General features: G+C 33.6%; 1 protein-coding gene, 1 long non-coding RNA gene and 1 pseudogene across 2 annotated transcripts; 2 read left to right on the top strand and 1 right to left on the bottom strand.

Annotated features, from left to right (window-relative positions):
* The first annotated feature begins 3,713 nt into the window (after positions 1 to 3,713).
* Positions 3,714 to 4,375, top strand: LOC102662150 (uncharacterized). Its single transcript, XR_412809.2, has 3 exons — positions 3,714 to 3,773; positions 4,147 to 4,246; positions 4,328 to 4,375. It is a non-coding gene; the product is annotated as an uncharacterized lncRNA (long non-coding RNA).
* A 364-nt stretch (positions 4,376 to 4,739) lies between these two features.
* On the top strand, positions 4,740 to 6,876 carry LOC100801961 (O-fucosyltransferase 15-like; annotated as a pseudogene).
* A 3,881-nt stretch (positions 6,877 to 10,757) lies between these two features.
* On the bottom strand, positions 10,758 to 12,466 carry LOC100801427 (zinc finger protein 10). Its single transcript, XM_003516247.5, has one exon. The coding sequence runs from the start codon at positions 12,052 to 12,054 to the stop codon at positions 11,113 to 11,115; it is 942 nt and encodes a 313-aa protein (XP_003516295.1). The 5' UTR covers positions 12,055 to 12,466; the 3' UTR covers positions 10,758 to 11,112.
* Positions 12,467 to 22,742: the final 10,276 nt, after the last annotated feature.

Here is a 22,742-nt window from a genome sequence, read left to right as displayed (position 1 = left end):
TTAGCCTCATTTGTTTTGGCAGGGATAATTGACCCCAAATGTTATTATTAACCTTGTTTTTGAAATCTATACTAAATTCCCTTCAATTTGGTATATAGAACTCTGTGTTTTGACTCATGAATGTGCATGAGAGAGGTCTCTAAGCAACGTAGAGAGGAGCTGACAGAGAGTTCACGATAGGTGAAAAGAGTTTATTATAATTTTTTAGCTTTGATACCATAATTGAGTTCATGCAACCCAATTATGAGAATGTATATCTATCCCTATGCATGCTTGTTTTCAAGAAAAATAATGTTTTCGATTAATAGGATTTGATACATCTGTTATTGATAAATGACATTATTGTGTTTAATATACTTGTGTTGTCTAAAGACTTGGGGAGTGTGAATCTCAGGCATGAACTATATATGTATGTATGTGTGGAGTGTGAATTATTGATGATATTGTTATTGATGATATTAGTTGATAGAGAATGATGTTGTTATTGATGCTAATATTGATATGAGATGATACTATTATTGATGATAATATTGATACGAAATGATGTTGTTGTTGTTGATAATGTCATTGAGATGAGATGATGCTGATGTTGATAATGTCATTGAGATGAGATGATGTTGATGTTGAGAATGACATTAAGATGAGATGATGTTGATGTTGATAATGATATTGAGATGAGATGTTGAAAATGTAATTGTGAGTATGTATGTTGTGTATGTATATGGGGGTGCAGTGACCATGATGGATATCCCTGGTGGACGAAATAGAGTGGTTAAAGAGTTTTAAGCATCTCTGGAGGGGGATGGCTTAGAATCATTAATTATCCATGGCCAGTGCATTGATGATGCCCATGTTTCATACTTAATATTGCATGGAAATAGTATAAATGATGTTAGTAAGTACGTGTAGTTTCTCATGAAGGGAAATACTTGTACTTGGGGGCATGTCACCTGGTTTGGAACTCCCTTAGGACTCAGGCCGATCACCATAAGGGGAAGTTATCTATGCACGACAGGGTGACCTCTACTTTTCCTGCCTAGTTTTCCTAAGTGAGAGTATCGTGTGGACACGTTTAGGCTATTTCCTGACGAATGGTACCATATTGCATTTGAGAGTTGAGGTCAGGTGCATGCATCATACTAAGCATGATGGATTGGAATTCTGGAAGGCTAATGACTACTTGTTGAGTGTATGTTGGATTAATGGATGTTTGTGTATGATTATGGCATTTGTTAATGTTTTCTTACTAATCATGGTCATTTGATTTTTTTTGTTGATTTCTTTTATAATAAACTCACCCTTGCAATTTTTGTATTGTGTGGCTGGTACTTGTTATGATCACGAACCTTCGTTCGTGGGAGCAGATGGACAACAGTAGAGTACGTGAAGTTAAATTCTTTTATCGAGCCGCCAAGCTAACGTAATGATGTTGGGATTATTTTGGGAGAGAGTTGTGTTTTGTTAATCAACTCCTCCATAGCTGGTTCTATAATTCTTTTTGAATTGAAGATGTAAATCACAAATTTAATTATATGTATGAACTAATTTACTTTTCATCATGTGAATGATGTGTACTGAGTTAATTTGTGTGTGTGTGTGTGTGTGTAAATTCATTTAAATATTTGTGCATTTGTTTGGTGAACGTATATCTCAAAAAATTTACTCTCATTTTTTATAGGCAAATTAACAGAGTTTTCATTTAAAAATTAAAATTTACGCGGTTTAGAATAGTAATATCGTAGCACGAGGCGGGACGCTACACACGTGAAAAAAAGTTTTTTTAAAAAAAATAAATAAATAAACGACGTCGTTTTGCATGTTAAAAAAATTTCTTTTTTTCTTTCCTTTCCCAACCTTTTACCCTTTTCTGTTTGTTTCCGATTTGATTACAACGCGCATCCATGGCGATTCTTTAGAACTAACGCCTCTCTCTTCATATCTCATCCCCTTCCTTCATAGGTGCTTATGCTCTTCAGATATGAAACTTCTCTTTTATGATCTCAGTGCCTTTGCTCCATAGTTGCAAAACCAGCATCCAGCTCCATCGCCATTATTGATTCATGAGGTTAGGGATGACGAAGGGAGTGAGGTGCAGTGGAGAAGGATGGAGGCAACAAAAGCGAGATGGGTTTGAATCATTGTGTTGGCATAGTAGTTTAATCAAGAAAGGGCACCGATAAATATGATAAACATCATAAGAGATTAGAAATCCCACACTCAATTGATTCAACTTTTGTGTGGCAACAGCAGCTGCAACTGTGTGTTGCGAAAGCTGAGAAGAAGTTGCCAGAGGATTCGTCAAAAAAGCGTCGCCGGGGGGGGGGGTCACCAAGGGCAACGACGTCGAGGAGAAGGCGTGGTGCATCACCGACGGGAACAAGGTCATGCGATTACATTTCCTAGGTTTCGTCGAGGACAGTGGGCCCTATGACGGTGGTGGTTGTGTATGGTCATTTCTAGAAAAGAAGGGGGTAGTGATTTGCACTTTCTCTGGTGCAAACCCAGTGAAGCCCACCAAACAAAATCGATTTTGCTTTTCTTGCTTTCATATTCAGATTTGTTGTTACTATTGTTGTGGTTTGATGTTTTTTGGGGGGATTTTGGGTTTTTTTTGTGGAGATATGTTCAAATCAGTGTTTTTGTTTTCTTGATTTTGTGGTTTGATGTTTTGTTGTTAAGATGCACCGCACGATGTTCAAAATGATTTTGTGGTTTTCTCGATTTTGTGGTTTGATGTTCAAATCAGGATTTTGTTTTCTCGGTGGCACAATGGTGGGATATGAGGAATATGAAGGGTGATGGAGACGGATAGGAGAAAGAAGAAAGGAGCAAAACATGAAAAGAAGGAAAAAAGTAAGAAAAGGAAAAAGAAAAAATCTTGATTGTCATTGTAAAAGATAAAAAAAATCTAACGATGGAGAAACACGAAAATAAAATGACACCATTTTTTACTTTCTTTTAAAAATAAAATCCCTATGAGTAATCCTACGGATTCCCACTAACAGCAGGGACCTCGAACAAAATCTTTTAAATATTAGGGACCCATCACAAACGAAAAATTTATTAAGTACCAAACGCAAAAAAAACAAGTATTTATCAGGGACCAAAAATATATTTGAGCCTAGTTATTTTTATTTTTTATAAATAAGCAAGAATGTATAATTTTTATTCTGCTACAAACATTTGCATACTTCTTGTAAACCAATTTTGTCGCAACTATGGCTGCAACTATCACTACTAGAAAAAAGGCCTTTTAGGACACTGCTTTTACGATGGTTATACAAGGACCGATGTAGTAAGTGAAGCGGTGGTATTTTTGTAAATAATAGTAACTTTTTTAAAGGAGGTTTCCTACATTCTCAGACCATTAGGATTCCAACTGTGGTTTGTGAATTTCTTCTGTGTTGTTTGAATTTTTAATCGGTGATGAACTCATTTGTTTAGGGTTTGGCATGATTTTAGGTTTGTGTTTGATTAGCTCAGTTTCTGTGTGATGCTAATTCTCTTACTTATGTGCTTGGGCAGCCTAAATATATCTTGTATTCTGCGAAGAAGAAGCTGAGAGAGGTTGAAGATGGTATGAGCATATTTTGGTTCTTTACGTGTCCTCACTGTTAGTTTACTTTGGGAGAATATGTGGTTCAATAAAACCTTTTTATTTTGATTGGCAGGGAGGTGATGATTTTGATTGGAATATTGATGATGAGCTTGAGATTGAGAACTATAACTCTTCATCTTCATGTTTAACCCTTCCTAATGGGGATGCTGGAGAGGTAAGCTTTTAGACACTTTGTTCTTTTTCTTTGTGTTATGAGTGGTTGAATATTAAGAATTCAGAGGATATATAACAAGAAAGTTTAAGATAATGCAAATACTTTGTCTTTGGCAACTATAAGTTTTTCTTTTGGGCTTTTGGCCTTCTCTAATTCCTATTGTTGTTGGTGTACTTGATAACCAACTAACCATGATAAACCAAAATGATAAACTAACCTTGCAGGTCAAAGCAGAAAAAGAAAATAAACCTTACGAATTGAAACCATACAAAACTATTTTTCATTTATAATGTCTATTTTACTATTTAGATTTTTTGTAATTCATACATGTATTAATTTTTAGCTACTAATGTCCTATTCTCTCCCCCTTCAGGCAAGCTCGTCTACAGTTTTGGCTAATTCCAAGGTACTTGACCACTTCGTCAACATGGGATTTTCTAGAGAAATGGTTTCTAAAGTAATTCAGGAATATGGTAAAGCATTTCTTTACTCTATTTAAATATAGATTTGATTCATAAAGTTCACAAATAAATATTGCTCTGATGAATATCCAGGTGAAGAAAATGAAGATAAACTACTTGAAGAACTTCTCTCATACAAGGTGAGTTGATATTTTCATAAGTCTTGAGCATTGTTGTGACCTTGTCTCTTTGAGCTATTATTGAATTATAACCAATTTTATTTTTGTAGTTGTGTTGCATCATTTTTTCTAAATTAATAAACAGCTCCATTTCCATATCGTGGAGTCATTAGCATCTTACAATCTACATAATGAATTGTGAATCATTGTTGGTTTTCATGGGTAGTTATTTTTTTTGGGCCATCCTATCTAATCTAAAGAGGGTGAGCCTTGTAGCATGGTTAGGGTTGCTATCTTGCGACTTGGAGGCCACAAGTTCAAATTTTGAAAATAGTCTCTCTGCATGCAAGCGTAAGGTTGCATACATCTACCCATAGCAGTCAATAATGCATTATAGCAGATTGGTGGAGCTGAGTGGCCATGGACTGCAATGGGATTCAAATTGCATAATGGTTTTTATTAGTGACCAAAATAGTGGGTTTCGTGTGCTATGGCTCTATAGCAGTGCGACCATGATATATCCTTTAATAACCTATTTTTACTCTTGGAACTCTATTTTTTGGGGTATTTTTGGGTAAAATATTCCACAAAAAGTTACCTCTGTTTTGACCTTTGATCCTTCAAACTTTATATGGCTGTTTTTTCATGTGTTATGTTCTTCTTTTAGATTGCCCAAATCACATTTTTCTAATTTTTATCTAATTTATTATATTCTTTTTCTATTAATTTCACCATCATCATTTTTTATATATTTCATTACAATGTTTTAATGCTCTTAGATTGATGGTGTGTGATTGTGTAAAGTGTGACTTTTTATTCATCTTAAATTTCTTTAATTTTGCTTATTCTTTCTAGTATTTATATATATTTTTTAATCAGCGAAAGCAATATTGTATTATATATAAAGCCAAGCCAAGTTTTTACTTAAAACACATCTAACCTATTATACTTAAAAATCAAGTTGTTCACTTTGTTGGATTTGGTAATCGCTTGGCATTTGATCCAATAGCATTTGAGCTGCAGGTAAATGTTCTTTGAAGCATAAATTTACAATATAATTTTCATGATCTCATGCCCTTCAATGCTCTGTTTTTACTGTCTTTCTTGATCTGAGCCTTACTATGCTCTTCCTAATTGGGGAACTTCATATAGAGACTTCGTTGCAGATGTAATTTTCATGCCCTGCAATTTGTTCCCAGAATACAAGCAGCCTATGCTTTGCTTCTTAAAAGATTCCGTGAACATTCAGGTCTTGTTTGACCATTGGATCGTTACCTTGTTGGTCCATTTGCAAAATCAATGAAGGTGAAAAGTGAAAATAATGCCAAGAAAGCATCCAAGTATCTAGCTTTGCATCTTATATTTGAAATTGACATGATAGCTCATTCTTTATGTGAATTTGCGGGAGGTGAAGAAGAGAGGAAAGAATTGGAAGCATATCGTGAAATCCATGTTCCTACATTGTCACTGCTGAAGTGGACTACAAAGGTGCATCATAATCTTTCCATCTGAAACTCTTGGTCTGCATACTTATCTTTTAGAGACATCAATTTCAATTTATGAAGAAAAGTCCCTTACTCGTTAAAAACAATTGGAATCTTCTGTGCATATTACCTTCTCCTTCTAAGCTCAGGTCTGAAGGCCTATGTCCTTTGACACTCGAAGAATCCATCCTTATGCTTGGTGCTCTTGGTTTTAACCGCAAAATGCACATATTTGTAGTTGGTTTTAATTTGTACGGAGGTGGCTCACAATTGGTTGCTTTGACCAACTTGTACCCTAAATTAGTCACCAAAGAGAACTTGCTTTCTTCAGCTGAACTCGAATCTTTTGCTAATTATTCCTCTCAAGTTTGTTGCTAACTTGTTGATTTCATTCTTGTTTCATTTACATTGATGATTTTTACAAGTCTAATTATATTCCTTGTCACAAGAAATTTTTTTTTTTGTGCTTTATGTTACAATTTACATTGCTCTTCATTAAGTATATAAGTGCGAAACAACCATCATCTAACAAACCTGTTTTGCAAGGTTGAGTAAGACCCAAATCCAAATTCTCTCATTGCATATTATCCAAATTTTGGTGTTATTTGGGCATGGATACCTGCTCTATTTTTCTCTTTTTGCGAACATGATCATTGAAATAGAACACTGAATTTGTTTTGGTTCTAATCTTAGTCTTTTGATAAATGACAATAAGTTGTTTCTATTGTAGTTAGCAGCACTGGACTTCATAGGCTGCACTGCTTCGGATGCATTCGCCATGACTAATTCAGGAAGTCAGCTATCATCTTTGGTGTCTAGGTATTGAATTTATTATGGTGGTAGATGAATGCCAACAATACGTCCAAATAAACGTAGACTTGCTAGTATATTTATGGAGAACTCTACCATAGAATGGCGTGTTTTTGAACAGAGAGTGAGGAAAGCAGTTAGGCAAACTAAACATGTACAGACAAGGCCGAAGGTAAGAAGTGTTTATAGGTATCCTAGGTGTAAAGAATGTATATGCAGAACAGATTAATTTATTTATATTAGTTTGGCTGTAATGTGATTTCTCATTGTAATTCTTAGCATTGTTGTTCATTATTTCCATTCAACTTTTTCCCTCAAGCTAGATAGGTTAGTATGTGCCATTATAGTTATAACTACACTCATAGGCGTGACTTTGATTGGGATTTGAAAAATAAACATGTTTGGTTAATTTCTGTCATTATAGTTATAATTACACTCATAGTCTGTGCCATTATAGTTATAACTACACTCATAGTTTGTGCCAAATAATTACATATTTGGTTAATTTCTGTCAAATTTGTTAACAAATAAACATGTTTAGTGTACTTAATTTGCTTTAAACTATAAAATATTTGAAAATTTCATATTCATTGCATAAAAATTTAATTAATTTCATATTGTCACGTGTTTACTGTAGGTATTAGAGGTTATTTCAACTCTGTAAATACAAAAAAAAGTACCTCCAAATACAAAAAAAAAAAAAAATTAGTATTTCTACATCGGTTCTGACAAGACCGATGTAGAATGATTAGCATTCTAAGACGGTCGCATCTTAACGACCGATGTAGAATGCTGAACATTCTACGATGGTTACCAAGGGACCGATGTAGAATAGGCGACCCCTTTTGATGACGTCCCCTACGACAACGGTCGTAAACCAATGTAGTAGGTCCAAAATAACTGATGTAGAAAGCTGGTTTTCTAGTAGTGTATGGCTATTTGGTGCAATGGAAAAATGTATGTTTTTGTCCATTTATTTTATTTTTGACTTTTGATTCTTATCTTCATTATACTTTATAACTCCTCTCTTTTCGATAACATCTTCTTCAATCTATAACTCATTCTTTATTGTTTTTGAATATTTACTTAGTCTTATGCTATTGTGATCATGTTTATGTATTTGTAAATGTTGTCAATTCAAATATTATTTTGTGTTTGTCCACGAAAATTGTTGACATTTGTACCAATTAACTATTATAATTCAAATACTTGTTTTATGCTTAATATAAAATTTGTTCTTGTAATAAGTTTTTGAAAAGATATATTGTTTGTTAAATTGAAAATCTAAAGATTGTTAGTTTTAAGAAAACAAAGAACCTTGAAAGTGTTTTGATTTAGTGTATTTAGTCCTAAGATCAAACTCTTATTTGTTGATTTGAAGTTTCAAACCTAATATTGAAATCCTCCATGAACACACATAAACAATCAACCACCACCAAATCATGCTTACATTAATTTTAACTATAATTCTAATATATTATATTTACGGTAAAGATCACTCAACCCCTTTAACCTTTACTTTTTTTTTATATAAATAGTCATTTTAAACTTTAATTTTATCATAACTTTTTTTGCTTGCGCATATAATTGCAAAGGAGTACTTCGATGGGTCATCAGGATTTTTAAACTCCTCATGAAATCTGTTGGCACTCATATGTTGGATGTCCCCTCTTATAAATTTGAGTTACCATTAACATAAAACTTTATATAATTAATAAGTATGAAAACGGTACTTTATTAAAATATATATATATATATATATATATATATATATATATATATATATATATATATAAGGGTCTATTTACAATTTCATTTACTTTTAGTGAAGAAATCAAACATCCTAATTAACGAACCATTTAATAACATTATATATAAATCGAGATTATAGTTATAATAAGCTCCTTTTTTCTTTTCTTGTTTTTACGAAATAATAAGCTTCTCCTGTTCCTCACATTCACAATACAACTATATAAATATGCCACGTATGTGAGAGAGAACAGATATTCTAATTTATATGGAATGTAAGTGAGCTCGTGATTAAAAGGAACTTGCCCCCCATGCAAAAATATACTCCTAGACCTTAATTAGTTGTCATAGCAATTATAAAGAACAAAAATCCCAGACAATACCAACCCCCGATGCACTGGAATTTCTCTCTCAAATAAACTTTCTGATTCTCTAAAATAGTGTTTTGCTATTAAATTAACATAAAAACATTGCTCAACAGGAGAATAATAATATCCCTTTATACCCTCCTTATTTCACTGACTCACTCTATAGTCCTATTCTATGCAACCCTTCCAAGTGAATAGAGAAACGACACTTTCTTCCCATGTGCACTTCTGCCACTTCAACCCAAAGAACTTCACTGATTACTCTCTGTTCATATCAGACCTACCCATCTCACAACCCCAAAAGAAGACAAAGCTCACCAACTGCCTTTAAAACCCTCCCTCTTACACACAAATAGGACCTCGTTTCCCTTATATATATTAATTGTGCTTCTCATTTCTCTTTCCTTCTCAATCACATGAAAAATTGAGAAAACCATAACTTAATTCGATAATAGGAAATGCCACACACCCTCCTTTCAAATCATTAAAGCTATCTTCATTCTTTAGGCTACAAGGGAATTTAAATGTTGAGTGTGGCCTAAGGTTTTCAATATATATTTGTGTTTATGTGAAAGCTACGTTTGAATGACCATGCTAGGTACAAATTGCTGATTTAAGTCAATAAGTCAAAGGGGTGTTCCATCAAATTCCCATTTAAGGTAATGATCAGAAAGAATGCTTTCGTTGTTTCCTGCAGCAATTTTTGTAACAAACTTGACTACCTAGGGTTAGAGTTCATAAATGAAGTTCACTTTTCATTTTTTATAATTCATGACTTTGAAACGGTACATCAGAGAGTTTCTCAATAATACTGACGGTAGTTATTAAGACTGTGATGTAGTTATTTTTTAGCTAATTAATAGTTGAATGAACTTGTACAAACTAAATAAGACAGAGGGATTCTCGATAGTATCAAAACACTTAAAATATTGTATTCTCTAAAATAAATATATTAGGAGATCTTGTATTCACTTTTGGTATTTCTCTATCTCAAAAAAAGATTAGTTTTAGAATGTTGACCGAATGATATATACCCTTCAAAAAAAAAAAAAAGTGGAGGTACTTTATACCAAATTCTCACACACAGAAGAAACCAAAAATTTGCGTAGTTAGCGCCTGTGACTCATGAGCGGGGGGAGATAATATTCTCTCCGTGATTATTAAAATGCAAAAGCATATTATGATAGGCAATTTTTTAAGGGGGCTGATTCCGGAGTAGGTGTCAATTTTTGGAGGGATTTAGAAGAAAGGTAGATAGAAAGGTGAGAGAGAGGACACAAGCAAATGGATTTGTGTGTGACGGGATACTACTAAATGCAAGATCTGAGGGTGAAAGGGAATCAATGTTGGGATGTATCTGACTTTACGCGGCTGTGAAAAGCTCAATCAGTGTGGTTTTTTGGTTTAGTTTAGTTGTTTTGTCTGATGGAATGTCAGTGAGGTACTGAATATGGGAAAAAGAAATAGCTCACATTATCCATGCACTTCTTATACTCATAGCTCCTTCATTTCACCCCCTTAAACCCCACACAAATAATGCCCTAATCTCAGTACTTTAACAGTTTTTACACACAGTACATTCTCTCTCTCTCTAAACTCGGAAACAGTGATTCCATCCCTATACCTATCAGAGATATGGGAATTTGAAATTCATGTAAATTGTCCACATGCAGAATAATGAACTACGCTAGAAAGCATTAGTTTTGTTCCATTATTAGATGACCTTCTTGTATTAGTTTTCATCATTGACAATGGAAATAGAGAGAAATTTTCTGTGAAGTAATTAATAAATCGGGTATATATGGCTCAAGTAAGATATTTCTCTAGCCATAAAGATAAAAATAAGGGAGTTACATTGGAACCCTATTTAATTAACTTTTTGAATGTAAACTAAGTAATTACGCATGCAAGAAAATTTAAATTATATTTGTCGGATGAAACTAGAATTGATATGTTGTAGTATTCAAAGTATGAAGCCAGCTATAATATTATCTTTATTTTAAAGCTTTCATACGATCATTGTAAAAATCGATGGAAACCATCAATTACAAAGTCATGTAATAATCTGCATTTATTCAAAACAATCCACCTTTTTGGCCACACTATCTACTAAGAGCAAGTTTACAAGCCTGTCAATAAAATTAATTACAGTTTGTTAATTATTATCATGACACCTTGCAGATATACATTCTGAGGCCCTCAGGAGATCCAATCAAACATGATGAAAACCTTCCTTAATTGTAAGGTATTAAAAGATGTGAAAACAAACTAGGATGAACATAAAAAGGAGAAGAACTTTATATTCATTGACAGTGGGGGGTGGTTTTTCTATTTATACTACTTTATTACTATATCTTGGACCTGTTCCCAAGCCTTAACTCCAGATCTAGCTCTTCCATTGAGCTAGGGCTAAACTCAAACATCTTTGGCTGCACTTGATGCCTATCAACTGAGCTTGACTTTGGGGAAAATAGAGTTGAGGAAGCATCTGTTTTCCTCTTCTTGCAACTGATATGATCTGGCTCTTTAGTACTCTCAAACTGCAAAGATGGGTGAGTTCTATACACAACTGAATTAAAGTTTATATCCCCATCAATATCATCATTATTCCCCTTATTACCCCTACATCTGAAATCCATTATTCCCTTGGAGGGTTTCGTAGTATCAGCTTGAGGGTGGAACTTACATGAATATAATCTATGATCTTCAGCTGAATTTGGCCATGATTCAGAAGAATTACTGGCAGGAGAAATCTTGTGGAGAATAGAGGAATCATAAAGTGGAATCATGGTTTCCTCTCTGAAGGTACCAATATTAGCTGATGGAGCCAATAAGGCCTTGGAAGGCGAGGGTGATGAAGAAGGTGAAGCAACAAAATCAGGATCACAATTAGGGTTAGTTTTTTTACAAGCCAATCCACAAAGAGGAGAAGGATATAGATAACCACCTAGAGAAGCAAAAGGACTTTGAACTGGCTTGTGCAGCTGAGTTTCAAGGTCATGGCATAGAATTTCATTGTGGGGGCTAGTGGGTTGTTGCTTTAGTCTTGCTCTATCCCTTCTATGAACGTTCATGTGGCCACCTAGAGCCTGTGCTGACCTGAACTCTCTTCTGCAAAAGCTACAAGAGTAGGATCTTGGAGGCCATATGCAGCCACCAAGAGAATTAGCAGCATCTTCTGCAAAGGCTTGTTCTTCCCATGAGTCACCATAGGAAGGGTTTGTTGGTGAACCAGTACTAGAGCTCAAAGAGTACTTCTTCCTCTTTGTCCAGCATTGACCCTGTTCCATTGGAACACAAATCACAAAATATCACCCAAAACAAAAACCCTTCGGGTAAATAACAATAAAGAGAAAGAGAAAAAAGGTGGATATGTCTGGATGAAGAGGGTTATGCAAGTGATCCCATATTTAAGCAAGGAATTGAGAGCCACATGAGTCTACTATCTTGGGATCTTGTTAGATAGGGATTGCTTGAGGGAGTTTTTTGTGTGGAAGATATGAAGTGATGGGTACTCTAACCTTTTTGTTGGTGTGTTGTATTGTGTTTGGTTTTCTAAGAGAGTCAAAGAGGGAGACACCAGAATGAATAATAGGACTCACAGGTTCCCTTTTTTCTGCATTTTCTTTGCGAGGAGAAGCAAACTAGAAGCCATGAGTTTGAAAGTTACTGATGTGGGACCTCTAATGTCTTACATAACATGAGATGAGAGATGGGGTGGTGGCCACTGTAGTATTGACTTAACTCAAAAAATCTGACTGCAATCTCCTCAGAGAGATCCACCACTGTGTTGTCTTTTTTTAATATATACTTGGTTTTCATTGTACAGAGCATTAATATATAGGGTTAACTTATGTGTATTTTTATAATAATAATAATAAATGCAGTAAAATAATAATAATAATCATAATAATAATAATATAATAGTAGAAAAATAAATTATTCATTAACTAATTGTAAATTATTTTAAACTCTCTTTCAATGAAAAAAAAACTAACATAGTACATCTGTGTAATATTTTACAATAACTAAAAAGTTAATTATATCTACAGTAATTTTTTATTCACTGATAATATGAATTTTTTTTATGTTAACAATACATTATCACTAAATTCGCAATATATATATATATATGATGATAGCTGGTAGCTATACCGTCTGCATACTATACACTTAATTACATGATTATATCAGTCGTAAAATTTCATAAATACTTAAATTTTACCATGTGATTAGAGGTATGGAGCGTTTAATAGAAAATAAATTTAGTTTTTTAGAAAATTTTAAGTTGAGAATTTTAGTTTCTGGCATTTGATATCCATTTTAGAAAAATAACATACGTAGAAAATGATGTTTTGTAGAAATGTTTTTAATTAGTTATTCATGAAAAAATTTCTACGAAAAAACGTGAAAATCTTATTTTTTTTGAGTTTAACTTTTTTATAATAGTAGAAATATCATGTTACTCTCTAAATATTCTCAATGACTCATGGGAATCAGACATAAAAAAACTTTTTTCCTACTAAATGTCTCCTTAATCTCACCTTATTATTTAACCACTCACATTTTTGTTTTGCGAGATAACTAATGGATTTAACACATATATACACCATACCTTATTTTAGCCAAATTTCCAATACGTTAAATGTTTCAACAGTTGTACGGTGTAATTTTGCAACTAAGATTGTCATTTCTTGAGTTTATCTTTTACTTTTAAATTTATATTTGATAAAAAATAATCTAGTTTTAACCTTTCATCATATATTAATTAAAAACACATAGAATTCACACAAAAAAGCAGTATTTGTTTGGAACCAAATCTACAATGGAGATTGTCACGCTCTGTTCGCAGTTAGCAGCAAAAGCTGTTAGAATTTTTAAAAAATCATATAAAATATTGAAGAGCACCAAACACATTATGTGAAACTATTAAAGAAAAGGGTTTTAAAAACATCTAGATCTATAGAACTTTATCAAACAAACACAACGGAATATCATGATCATGAACAATTGATTTTATGATCTTTTAGAACCAAATTACATTATTCCTTATGGGACCATCATTTTCTATTCATATGAGAAATTTGTTTATTGATTTGGTGTATTGGAGATCATAATCGTGTCTTGGGTTTTAACATATTAGGGTTCTCATTATATCTTAATAGGTCAAACTAATTTTCGCTCATTAAGCTCATATCAATTTTCTATTAACAGTCTAATGGTCTCACTAAATTAGGTCACTTATTTTGAGTGCATCTAAATTTAAATAAAGAATATAAATATTATAGTATAATATGTAGCTCATATTAATTAATTAGAAATTATAAAATTTCTAACAATCTCCGACTTGAGCTTCATATTAACCTTAGGCATTTATATATAAAAAAATTAAGTGTGTAACCATATATTATTTACTTTTAGAGTCCCCTTAAACAATTTGGTATATCTCATATATATATAGCAACAAGGACCCACTGCAGTTTTCATCATAATCTAATGTGAATAAGCGACAATGATCACCATTGTCACTCATACTTAATGACATAGATCAAATATGGATAAATGACATGAAAATTATATGCAATGTGATCTTAATCATATTTTTTTCAACTAGTCCAAACTTTATTCTTTATAGAGATCAACCCTAATGCCACATAAACATTTTACACAAAACAAGCATAGAATATAATGAGAAACATCAACTTTATTTTTGCAGAAAATCTAAACAATACAAATATCTGAAAAATATAGGATATAGAACAAAATCGGGACTCCCACTAAACTAAGGTACTATAATGAATCACACCCATATAAGTAGTGTGCTCATGAAAAACCTTAGGTACCAAACCTTTAGTAAATGGGTCAGCTAACATGGAATTAGTCCTTATATGCTCCATAGAAATATGTCTATTTTGAACTCTTTCCTTAATGACTAGAAATTTAATGACAATAAATTTTGACATGGTTGTACTCCTATTATTGTTGAAGTATTGAACTACTGAGTTATTACCACAATAAATTCTCAATGATCTTTCAATGCCATCGACCAATTGCAAACAAGTGACAAAGTTTCACAGCCATATTCTGTGGTTGGATGCCTCAAAACAAGCAACCAACTCTGTGACCATGGTTGAAGAAGCTACGAGAGTCTATTTAGCAGACTTCCAAGAGATAGCTCCTCCAACAAAAATATATATGTATCCAAATGTGGAGCATTTGTTGTCTTTCCATTCAGCAAAATCAGAGTCTGAGTAACCCATGATCTCTAAATTATCAGACTTATTATAAGTGAGCATGTACTCTTTTGTTCTCTTCAAGTAACACATCACGTGCTTTGCTGCATTCTAGGATCACTCAAGTATCTACCTATAACTCCTACTACAAATGCTATTTCGGGATGAGTACAAACTTGAGCATACATTAGACTTCCTACTGCTAATGAATAAGAAATATTTTGCATCTCAATTTTTTCAAGGTCATTACTGGGCATTATTTGAGACTAAATTTGTCTTCTTTAGTTATTGGGATATCTACTGGTATGCTATCTTTCATTCAAATCTATCTAGGACCTTATTGATATAGTTCTCTTGTGACAACCTTAGGATATATACCTTGAGAGTGATCTCTTAGTATCTTGATACCTAACATAAAAGAGGTTTCCCTAAGATCTTTCATTTCTAAATTTTTCGTTAGAAATCTCTTGGTCTCTTGCAAAAAGCCAATATCGGTGCAAGCAAGCAATCTACCATCAACATATAATACCAAGAATATGTATTTACTCCCACTGAATTTATGATATACACAATCATTAACTACATTTGCCTCATAATTGTACAAGGTAATGACTTAATGAAACTTGTAATACCATTGACAGGAAGCCTGTTTGAGATCATAGATGGACTTCTTCAGTTTGCACACCATAGACTTTGAGTCACTTGACACAAAGTTTTATGGTTTCACCATATAAATTGTTTCTTCAATGTCATCATTTAGAAATGTAGTCTTGACATCCATCTGATGCAGCTCTAGGTCAAAATTAGCTAATAGTGCCATAATAGTTCTAAAAGAATCCTTTGAAGACATCAGAGAAAAGGTTTTTTTATAGTCAATGTCTTTCTTCTTCGTAAAACCTTTAGCAACTAGACAAGCCTTACATCTCTCGATATTACCTTTTGAATCCTTCTTTGTTTTAAATATCCATTCACAACAAATAGGTTTCACACCTTCAAGCAATTCGATGAGATCCCAAACGTCATTGTCTTGCATAAACTTCATCTCATCCTTCATGACATCAATCCATTTTTTAGAGTTAGAACTGCTCATAGCTTAACAGAAGTTGATTGGATCTTCCTCTATTAAAATGATGTCATCCTCATGTTCTTGAAGAAAGATAACGTAATCATTTGGGATTGCATTTTTCCTCTCTCTAATGAATCTCATTAATGACACCTTTTGAGGTTGTTGACATTGCTCTATTGGTATTTGAGGGAGAACATAATTGTTGTCATTTTTTGAAACAATGTCATCAACAATAGTTTGAGCATTGTTTTTCTATTACTGGAGTTGTGTCTTGAACAATAATAGGTATGAGGATTGGATCACTGTCAATAACAAGGTTTTCGTCAAAGAAAAAATTTCTTATGTTCTCTTCCTTCCCAAACTCAACTTCCACAAGAAATCTGCATTTCTCATCTTGAAAAGGGATCTTGAAGTTGGATTGTAAAACTTATAGCCTCGAGAGCATTCAACATAGCCAAAAAAAATAGAAGCTAATTGTTCTTGAATCCAACTTTCTTTCATGTGGCCTATAAGGTTGTGCCTCAGTTGGACAACCCTAAATGTGCAAGTGTTTAATGCTTGGTTTTTTTCCAATCCAAAGTTCATAGGGTTTTGTTAATTGCTTTACTTGGCACCCTGTTAAGGATGTAAATTGTGGTCTTTAAGGCTTCTCTCGAAAGTGACTCTAGCAAAGAAGAATGACTAATCATACTCCTCACCATATCCTTAAGAGTTTAGTTTCTTCATTCTACTACACCATTCACGCTAGATTTCCCAACATATAGTGTATTCCGGAATAATTCCACACTCTTCGAGGAAAAGCACAAAAGGCCTTGGACATTGTTCTTGTAGTCCATCATATTTGTCATAATACTCACCACCACGGTCAGATTTGACAGTCTTGATTTTCTTTCCAAGTTGAAATTCAACTTCAGCCTTGAAGGTCTTAGAATGTCTAGGGATTGGGACTTCTTATGTATCAAATATAGGTAACCTTATCCAGAGTAGTCATTTATGAACATAATGAAATATTGTTGTCCATTCCAAAAAGCCGTAGGGAAAGGACCATAAATATTTGTATGTATCAGTTCTAAGACGTCATTAGCTCTTTTGGCACCTAATTTTCTTATGTTGGTTCATTTTCCCATTATGCATTCAACATGGACTTTAAAGTTTGATAAATCTAAGGGATTAAGAATCTCATCTGACACAAGCTTTTGAGCTCTCTATTTAGAGATATGGCTTAAACACTTGTGCACAAGGTGGTTGAACTCTCATTTAAATTTTTGTTTTGTTCCACATGAACTCATTTGTAGTATTTCATTATGGGAACTAACAACATCAAGCATGTAAAGATTATCAATTAAAGAACCAGAACCAAAAATATTTGAACTTTGGTAGAGAGTAACTTTATTATTTCCAAATGAACAAGAAAATCCAAATTTGTCCAAACTAGAAATAGAAATCAAGTTCCATCAAAAAGATAATACCACAAAAGTCTCAAAAAAATCCAAATAAAAACCAATCCAAAAGTTCCAATAGCCTCTACTGCCACCTTTTTTCCATCGCCCACAAAGATGAATCTTTCATCATCACTTGGAAATTAGTTCCACAAGCAATCCTTCAAAGTGTAACATCCAAATTTTCTATCTGTGTGTGGTAGATAGTGTTATTGCTTTGTCGTGTGATTGGGTAGTGTTTTTAGACTGTTGAAATGGTAAAAAATGAGATGTTACCATAGGATACCTAGGCATGGTTAAACTCTTAATTTTTTAAGCTAAAGTCTAGAAAGAATAAGGATAACTCAGAGAAAAGTCTCTGGTCAAATAATGGTCAAGATGTTAATAACTGGATTTTGGTCTAGAAATAAAAATTAGAAGCTTGAAAGAAAATTATTAATTAATGTAAGTAAAGTTAGAAATTAAGTGGGGATAATTAAGGTTGATTAATGGAGATCTAGATTCCATAGAATTAGAAAATGGGTAATTAAGTCATTAGAGTTTAAAGTGAAAGAATTTTCATAAATAACTATATAACTAGTTTAAAAATAGAATTGTAGTTTAACTAGTTGGTAGCTAATTAAAGTGTCTAATTATATGATGTAAAATTATTAAAATAAGTTAGAGTTGTAACATCCTGAAAAATTACAACTCATACTAATAGAGGAAACTCTGTGTTGTGTCATCTGTGCATGTGTGAATTTAATTTCAATAGTTATATGTTTTTAATCATAGAATTTCATGTTATATATATGTTTGTATGTAGGTTTGTATCTGTGTATGTATGTATCTATGTATATATATGATTGATTTAGTGAAGCTTGATAGAGAAATAGAAACTAGCTGAGCTAGGTGTCTATCTATGCAAGAATAGCATTATGCATTGAGTCGTAGTGTAATTTGTTCCTATGTATAATGCCCTGAAATTTTGATAACTGAAAATAGATATTTAATGTTATTCTTGAATTATTTGATTAATTTAGATGAGTTGAGGTGTTGTGTGAATTATCAATGTGTGATTGCTTGGTGTGGATGTTAGGATATGTGGAATTTGTTTGACCTGTGTTGGATATGTGAGAGGTCAAGTTTGACAGAAAAACAGGTTTTGGTAAAACCATGATCTCGCATTCATTAACCATTGGATCGCCCTTGAACTTAAACTATAGGTTTGTGACTCACGTCTGCGCGTTTTGACCATTGGAATTTGCCAAGCACGCTAAGCGCAATTCCAACCCAAGGAGGTAATTCGCTCAGTGCGAGAGGTCACGCTCAATGCTAGAAGTGGATTTTGGCTTAGCGAATCGAGCTCGCTAAGCAAGATCTACAAATTATAAATAAGTCTAATAGCATAAAAATACATTTTTTCACCTTTCTCTCTCTAAAACTCCACCCCAAAACCCTAACATCTCCTCCACCACCACCCACGACCACTGATGGCTGCCACGAGCTATCATTGCTTGCCGCCAGACCACCGCACGGAGAGGAACGCTTTAATCAGAGTGAAATCTTCATAATCCACCTCAAGGATTCGGTAGAGAACGAAGCTCCCAACCCTTTCTTTCGTAGTTCTTCGAGGTAACCTTGATTTCTATACCTTCTGCTAGTTAGTGTGAGCTTCTCTTAGTATCTCTTGTGATTTGGGCACTATAATAGGATGATTTTACACTTCCTTTGAAAAACCACTGAAAGACATTGTAAAATTTACCCTTTTATAAAATTGATGTTGTTTCCATGACCTTCGTTTAATGCCGACCATATTGGCATGATCGAAATTTCAAATGACATCTCTTTGGTATAGAACTCAAAACACCATTTTAGTTCCTTTTAAAACTGAATAGGTATCTGACCCAAAATTTTATATTAACCTTGTCCTTGAAATTTGTTAAATTGTCTTCGATTTGGTATATAGAGCTCTACGTTGGACCAACAGACGTGAACGTGAGAGACCTCCGAGCGACACAGAGAGGAGCTGGCAAAGAGATATCAATAGGTGATGGGAGTTTATTTATAGTTTACAGATTTTGATACCATAGTTAGGGTCCGGGAACCCAACTATGGAGATGTATGTTTGTTCTTGTGCATGTTGGTTTTCAAGAAAAACTGAGTTTTTGACTAATGGGATGTGATATATTAATTATCAATGAATGAATTTGCAAATGATATTTGTTGTTGTATGAGACTTGTGTTGTGTTGAATACCTGGGGAGTGTGAATCCTAGGCATGAAATTTATACGTATATGTGTGGAATGCGATTATTGATGTTTATCATAATGATTATATGAGATGATGGTGATGTTTTTGATAATGTTGATATGAGATTATGTTGATATTGATGATGATATTGAGATGAGATGATGCTGATGTTGATGATGATAATGAGATGAGATGATGTTGATGTTGATAATATCATTGCGATGAGATGATGTTGATGTTGATGATGATATTGAGATGAGATGATGTTGATATTGATAATGACATTGAGATGAGATGATGTTGATGTTGATAATGTTATTGTGATGGATGTATTGATGGTGCCCAAGTTTCATATTTCATATTGCATGGAAATAATATAAACTTTGTTAGAAAGTTGTCTGTCCACGACAGGGTGACCTCGACACTTTTTTGCCTAGTTTTCCTAAGTGAGAGTGTCGTGTGGACACGCTTAGGCTATTTCCTGACGAATGGTACCATATTGCATTTGAGAGTTGAGTCAGACACATGCATCATTCTGAGCATGATTGATTTGAATTGTGTAAATGTTGATGACTAGTTTGTTAAGTGTGTGTTGAACTGATGGATTATTAAAAATGAATATGGCTATTGTTATTGTTTTCTTATTAATCATTTTCATCTAATGCTTATTGATTTTCTTTTTATATAATAAACTCACCCTTGTAATTTTGTACTGTGTGGTTGGTACCTGTGATGATCGCAAACTTTCGTTTATGTGAGCAGATGAACAACAGTAGATGAAGTGGAGAGAGATTCCTTTGTTGGAGCCGCCAAGCCGATGCGGTGACGTTGAGATTATATTCGGAGAGAGTTGTGTTTTGTTATCAACTCCTCCATAGTTGGTTCCATAATTCTTTTTTATTTGGGCATATAAATCTCAGATTTAGATACATGTATAAACTAAACTACTTTCTGTCATGTGAATGATGTATACTAATTTAATATGTATGTGTGTATTTAAGTATTTGTGTGTTGTTTGGTGAATGTATATTACAGAAAAAAATTGTCCTCATTTTCATAATCAAATTAATGGAGTTTTTCACTTAAAAATTGAAATATTGCGATTTAGAGTTAGTGATATCGTAGCAACGAGACAGGTCATTACACTGTGGAAGGTTCACTTTGAGTACACATATCCCAAGGGAGGTTAGCACACTAATCTAGGAAGTTAGCACACTAATCTAGAAGATTAGGATAAGATTTACCAATTTAAGCAAAAGTAGTTTTTACCATTTTTGACAAAACTCTACTTTATCCTTTTATAGTTAGTTTTGGAAAAGTGCAAGAAGCCATATAAGTCATGGCTGAGCTCCTGGAGAGCACCTCAAGGGTTGCCCAAGCTGTCATTTAGTCATATTAATGGTCATTTAGGGTGCTTAAATTAAGAAGATAAGGATTAGGCCTTGCAATTCCATTGGTCCAAGCATTTTACCTACAATAAGTGTTGTTTTTAAAAGCCAAAGCCTAGGCCAGTTCTCCCATTTTACTGAAGCTTTTGGAGAAAGAGGAGACCATATTTTTCTTCTTCTTCCAAGTTTTATCAAGTGTTCTTTAGCCCTTTTTCCATCAAGCTTAGGTAAGTGACCTCCATTTTCAACTCTAAGCTTCATTTTCACTTCATTATTTTTGCTCTAATCTCACTTGTAGTTTCAAAACCTTATTTTGCACTCTTGAAGGTTGGAAACTTGAATCTAAACTCCCTCATTCTTCCTTCTAAATTTTGTGGAGCCTACAAGAGGTAAGGGGGGCCTCTCCAACTCTTGAACCATGTGCATGTTGTTGAACTTCCTTGAACATGTTGTTGCTTTGAAATTTTTTATCTTTCTGTCATGTATTGAATTTGCATGCTGAACTATTTTCATTGAGTTTTGACGACAAAAATGAGTTCTTTGCATGTTAAAACATAGAGTTAGACTTAAATTTCACTTAAATTGGAGTTTCCTAGCAAAAGTTACAAATAAAACAAGTTTAAGGACCTTTAGTTAAATGAAAAATCTATCAAGAATTTGGAATGAGAGTTACAATAGTATGGACTATTTTTATTAAATTTTTTACCTCAAGAATCAGTTTTTTAGGTTCGGAAACTTAGGGTAGAATATAAGATTTGTGACAAAGTGATTTTAGACAATAGATAGCTTAACTTTGGAATCCATGCCTCCGTATAAATTATCTTAGTATTATTTATTTTTTGGAACTGCTGATTTATTCACTATTATATTGCTGAGGTAAATGCAAGATCTGATGACTAATGTATGTTCTAAAATTGTGATAATCCTCTGCTGACAAAATTATTGAAATGTGTGCTTGTATTTTATTATGATTATTGAATGATAAGACCGACAGGGTGTGAACTCTGACAATTAATATTTGTGGCATGCAAATTTATTTCTGGTATATATATATATATTGTAATTTTTATCTATACGAGTTGTGGTTTGGCCCGGGGTGTTTGACTCTCGATAAATTGCTTGGTATGATTGGTTAGATAGCTATAATTACAATCGTTATGTTGTCCGTTTGTTTGTGTGGAAAGTGGTTTCTACCGCTTAAGGGATCACGATTGGTTCCCTGAGAGTAGTACATAGGCCTGAGCCTCATCTCTCTTTCTTGTTTTCTTGTTTGTATGAGTTCATTGATGTACGTGGTACGAGTACTATGCAAATGATACGATGACAAGATTCAACTAGACTGGACAGAGAGTAAAAGAACTAGTGGTTCGAGAGGTTTGAAGAACCTAGCAGAATTAGTGAGTGGTGACTACTCGACATTTGGTGCACTCATTTAGTGCGGATAACTCACAGACCTCACTTTGTTACTCCTGACGGGCTTTGAGACTATGCTTTTTGAGTTGGGAGATGAGGGGTTGGTGTATGATGTACCCGTATGTAGCAATCACTCCCAACGTGATCCACATGATTTTTGTAAGACCATCAAGACTTGGGAGGATTGGTAGTAGTGATTGGGCCGTA

The sequence above is a fragment of the Glycine max genome, chromosome 1 (genome assembly GCF_000004515.6).
Source record: "Glycine max cultivar Williams 82 chromosome 1, Glycine_max_v4.0, whole genome shotgun sequence".
NCBI lineage: Eukaryota > Viridiplantae > Streptophyta > Magnoliopsida > Fabales > Fabaceae > Glycine > Glycine max.
Note: the sequence above shows the minus strand (reverse complement) of the source record. Positions and strands in the feature narration are given on the sequence as shown.

Bases quoted from the DNA above. Each gene is read 5' to 3' on its own strand.
- LOC100801427 (XM_003516247.5), bottom strand. From the start codon at position 12,054: ATGGAACAGGGTCAATGCTGGACAAAGAGGAAGAAGTACTCTTTGAGC.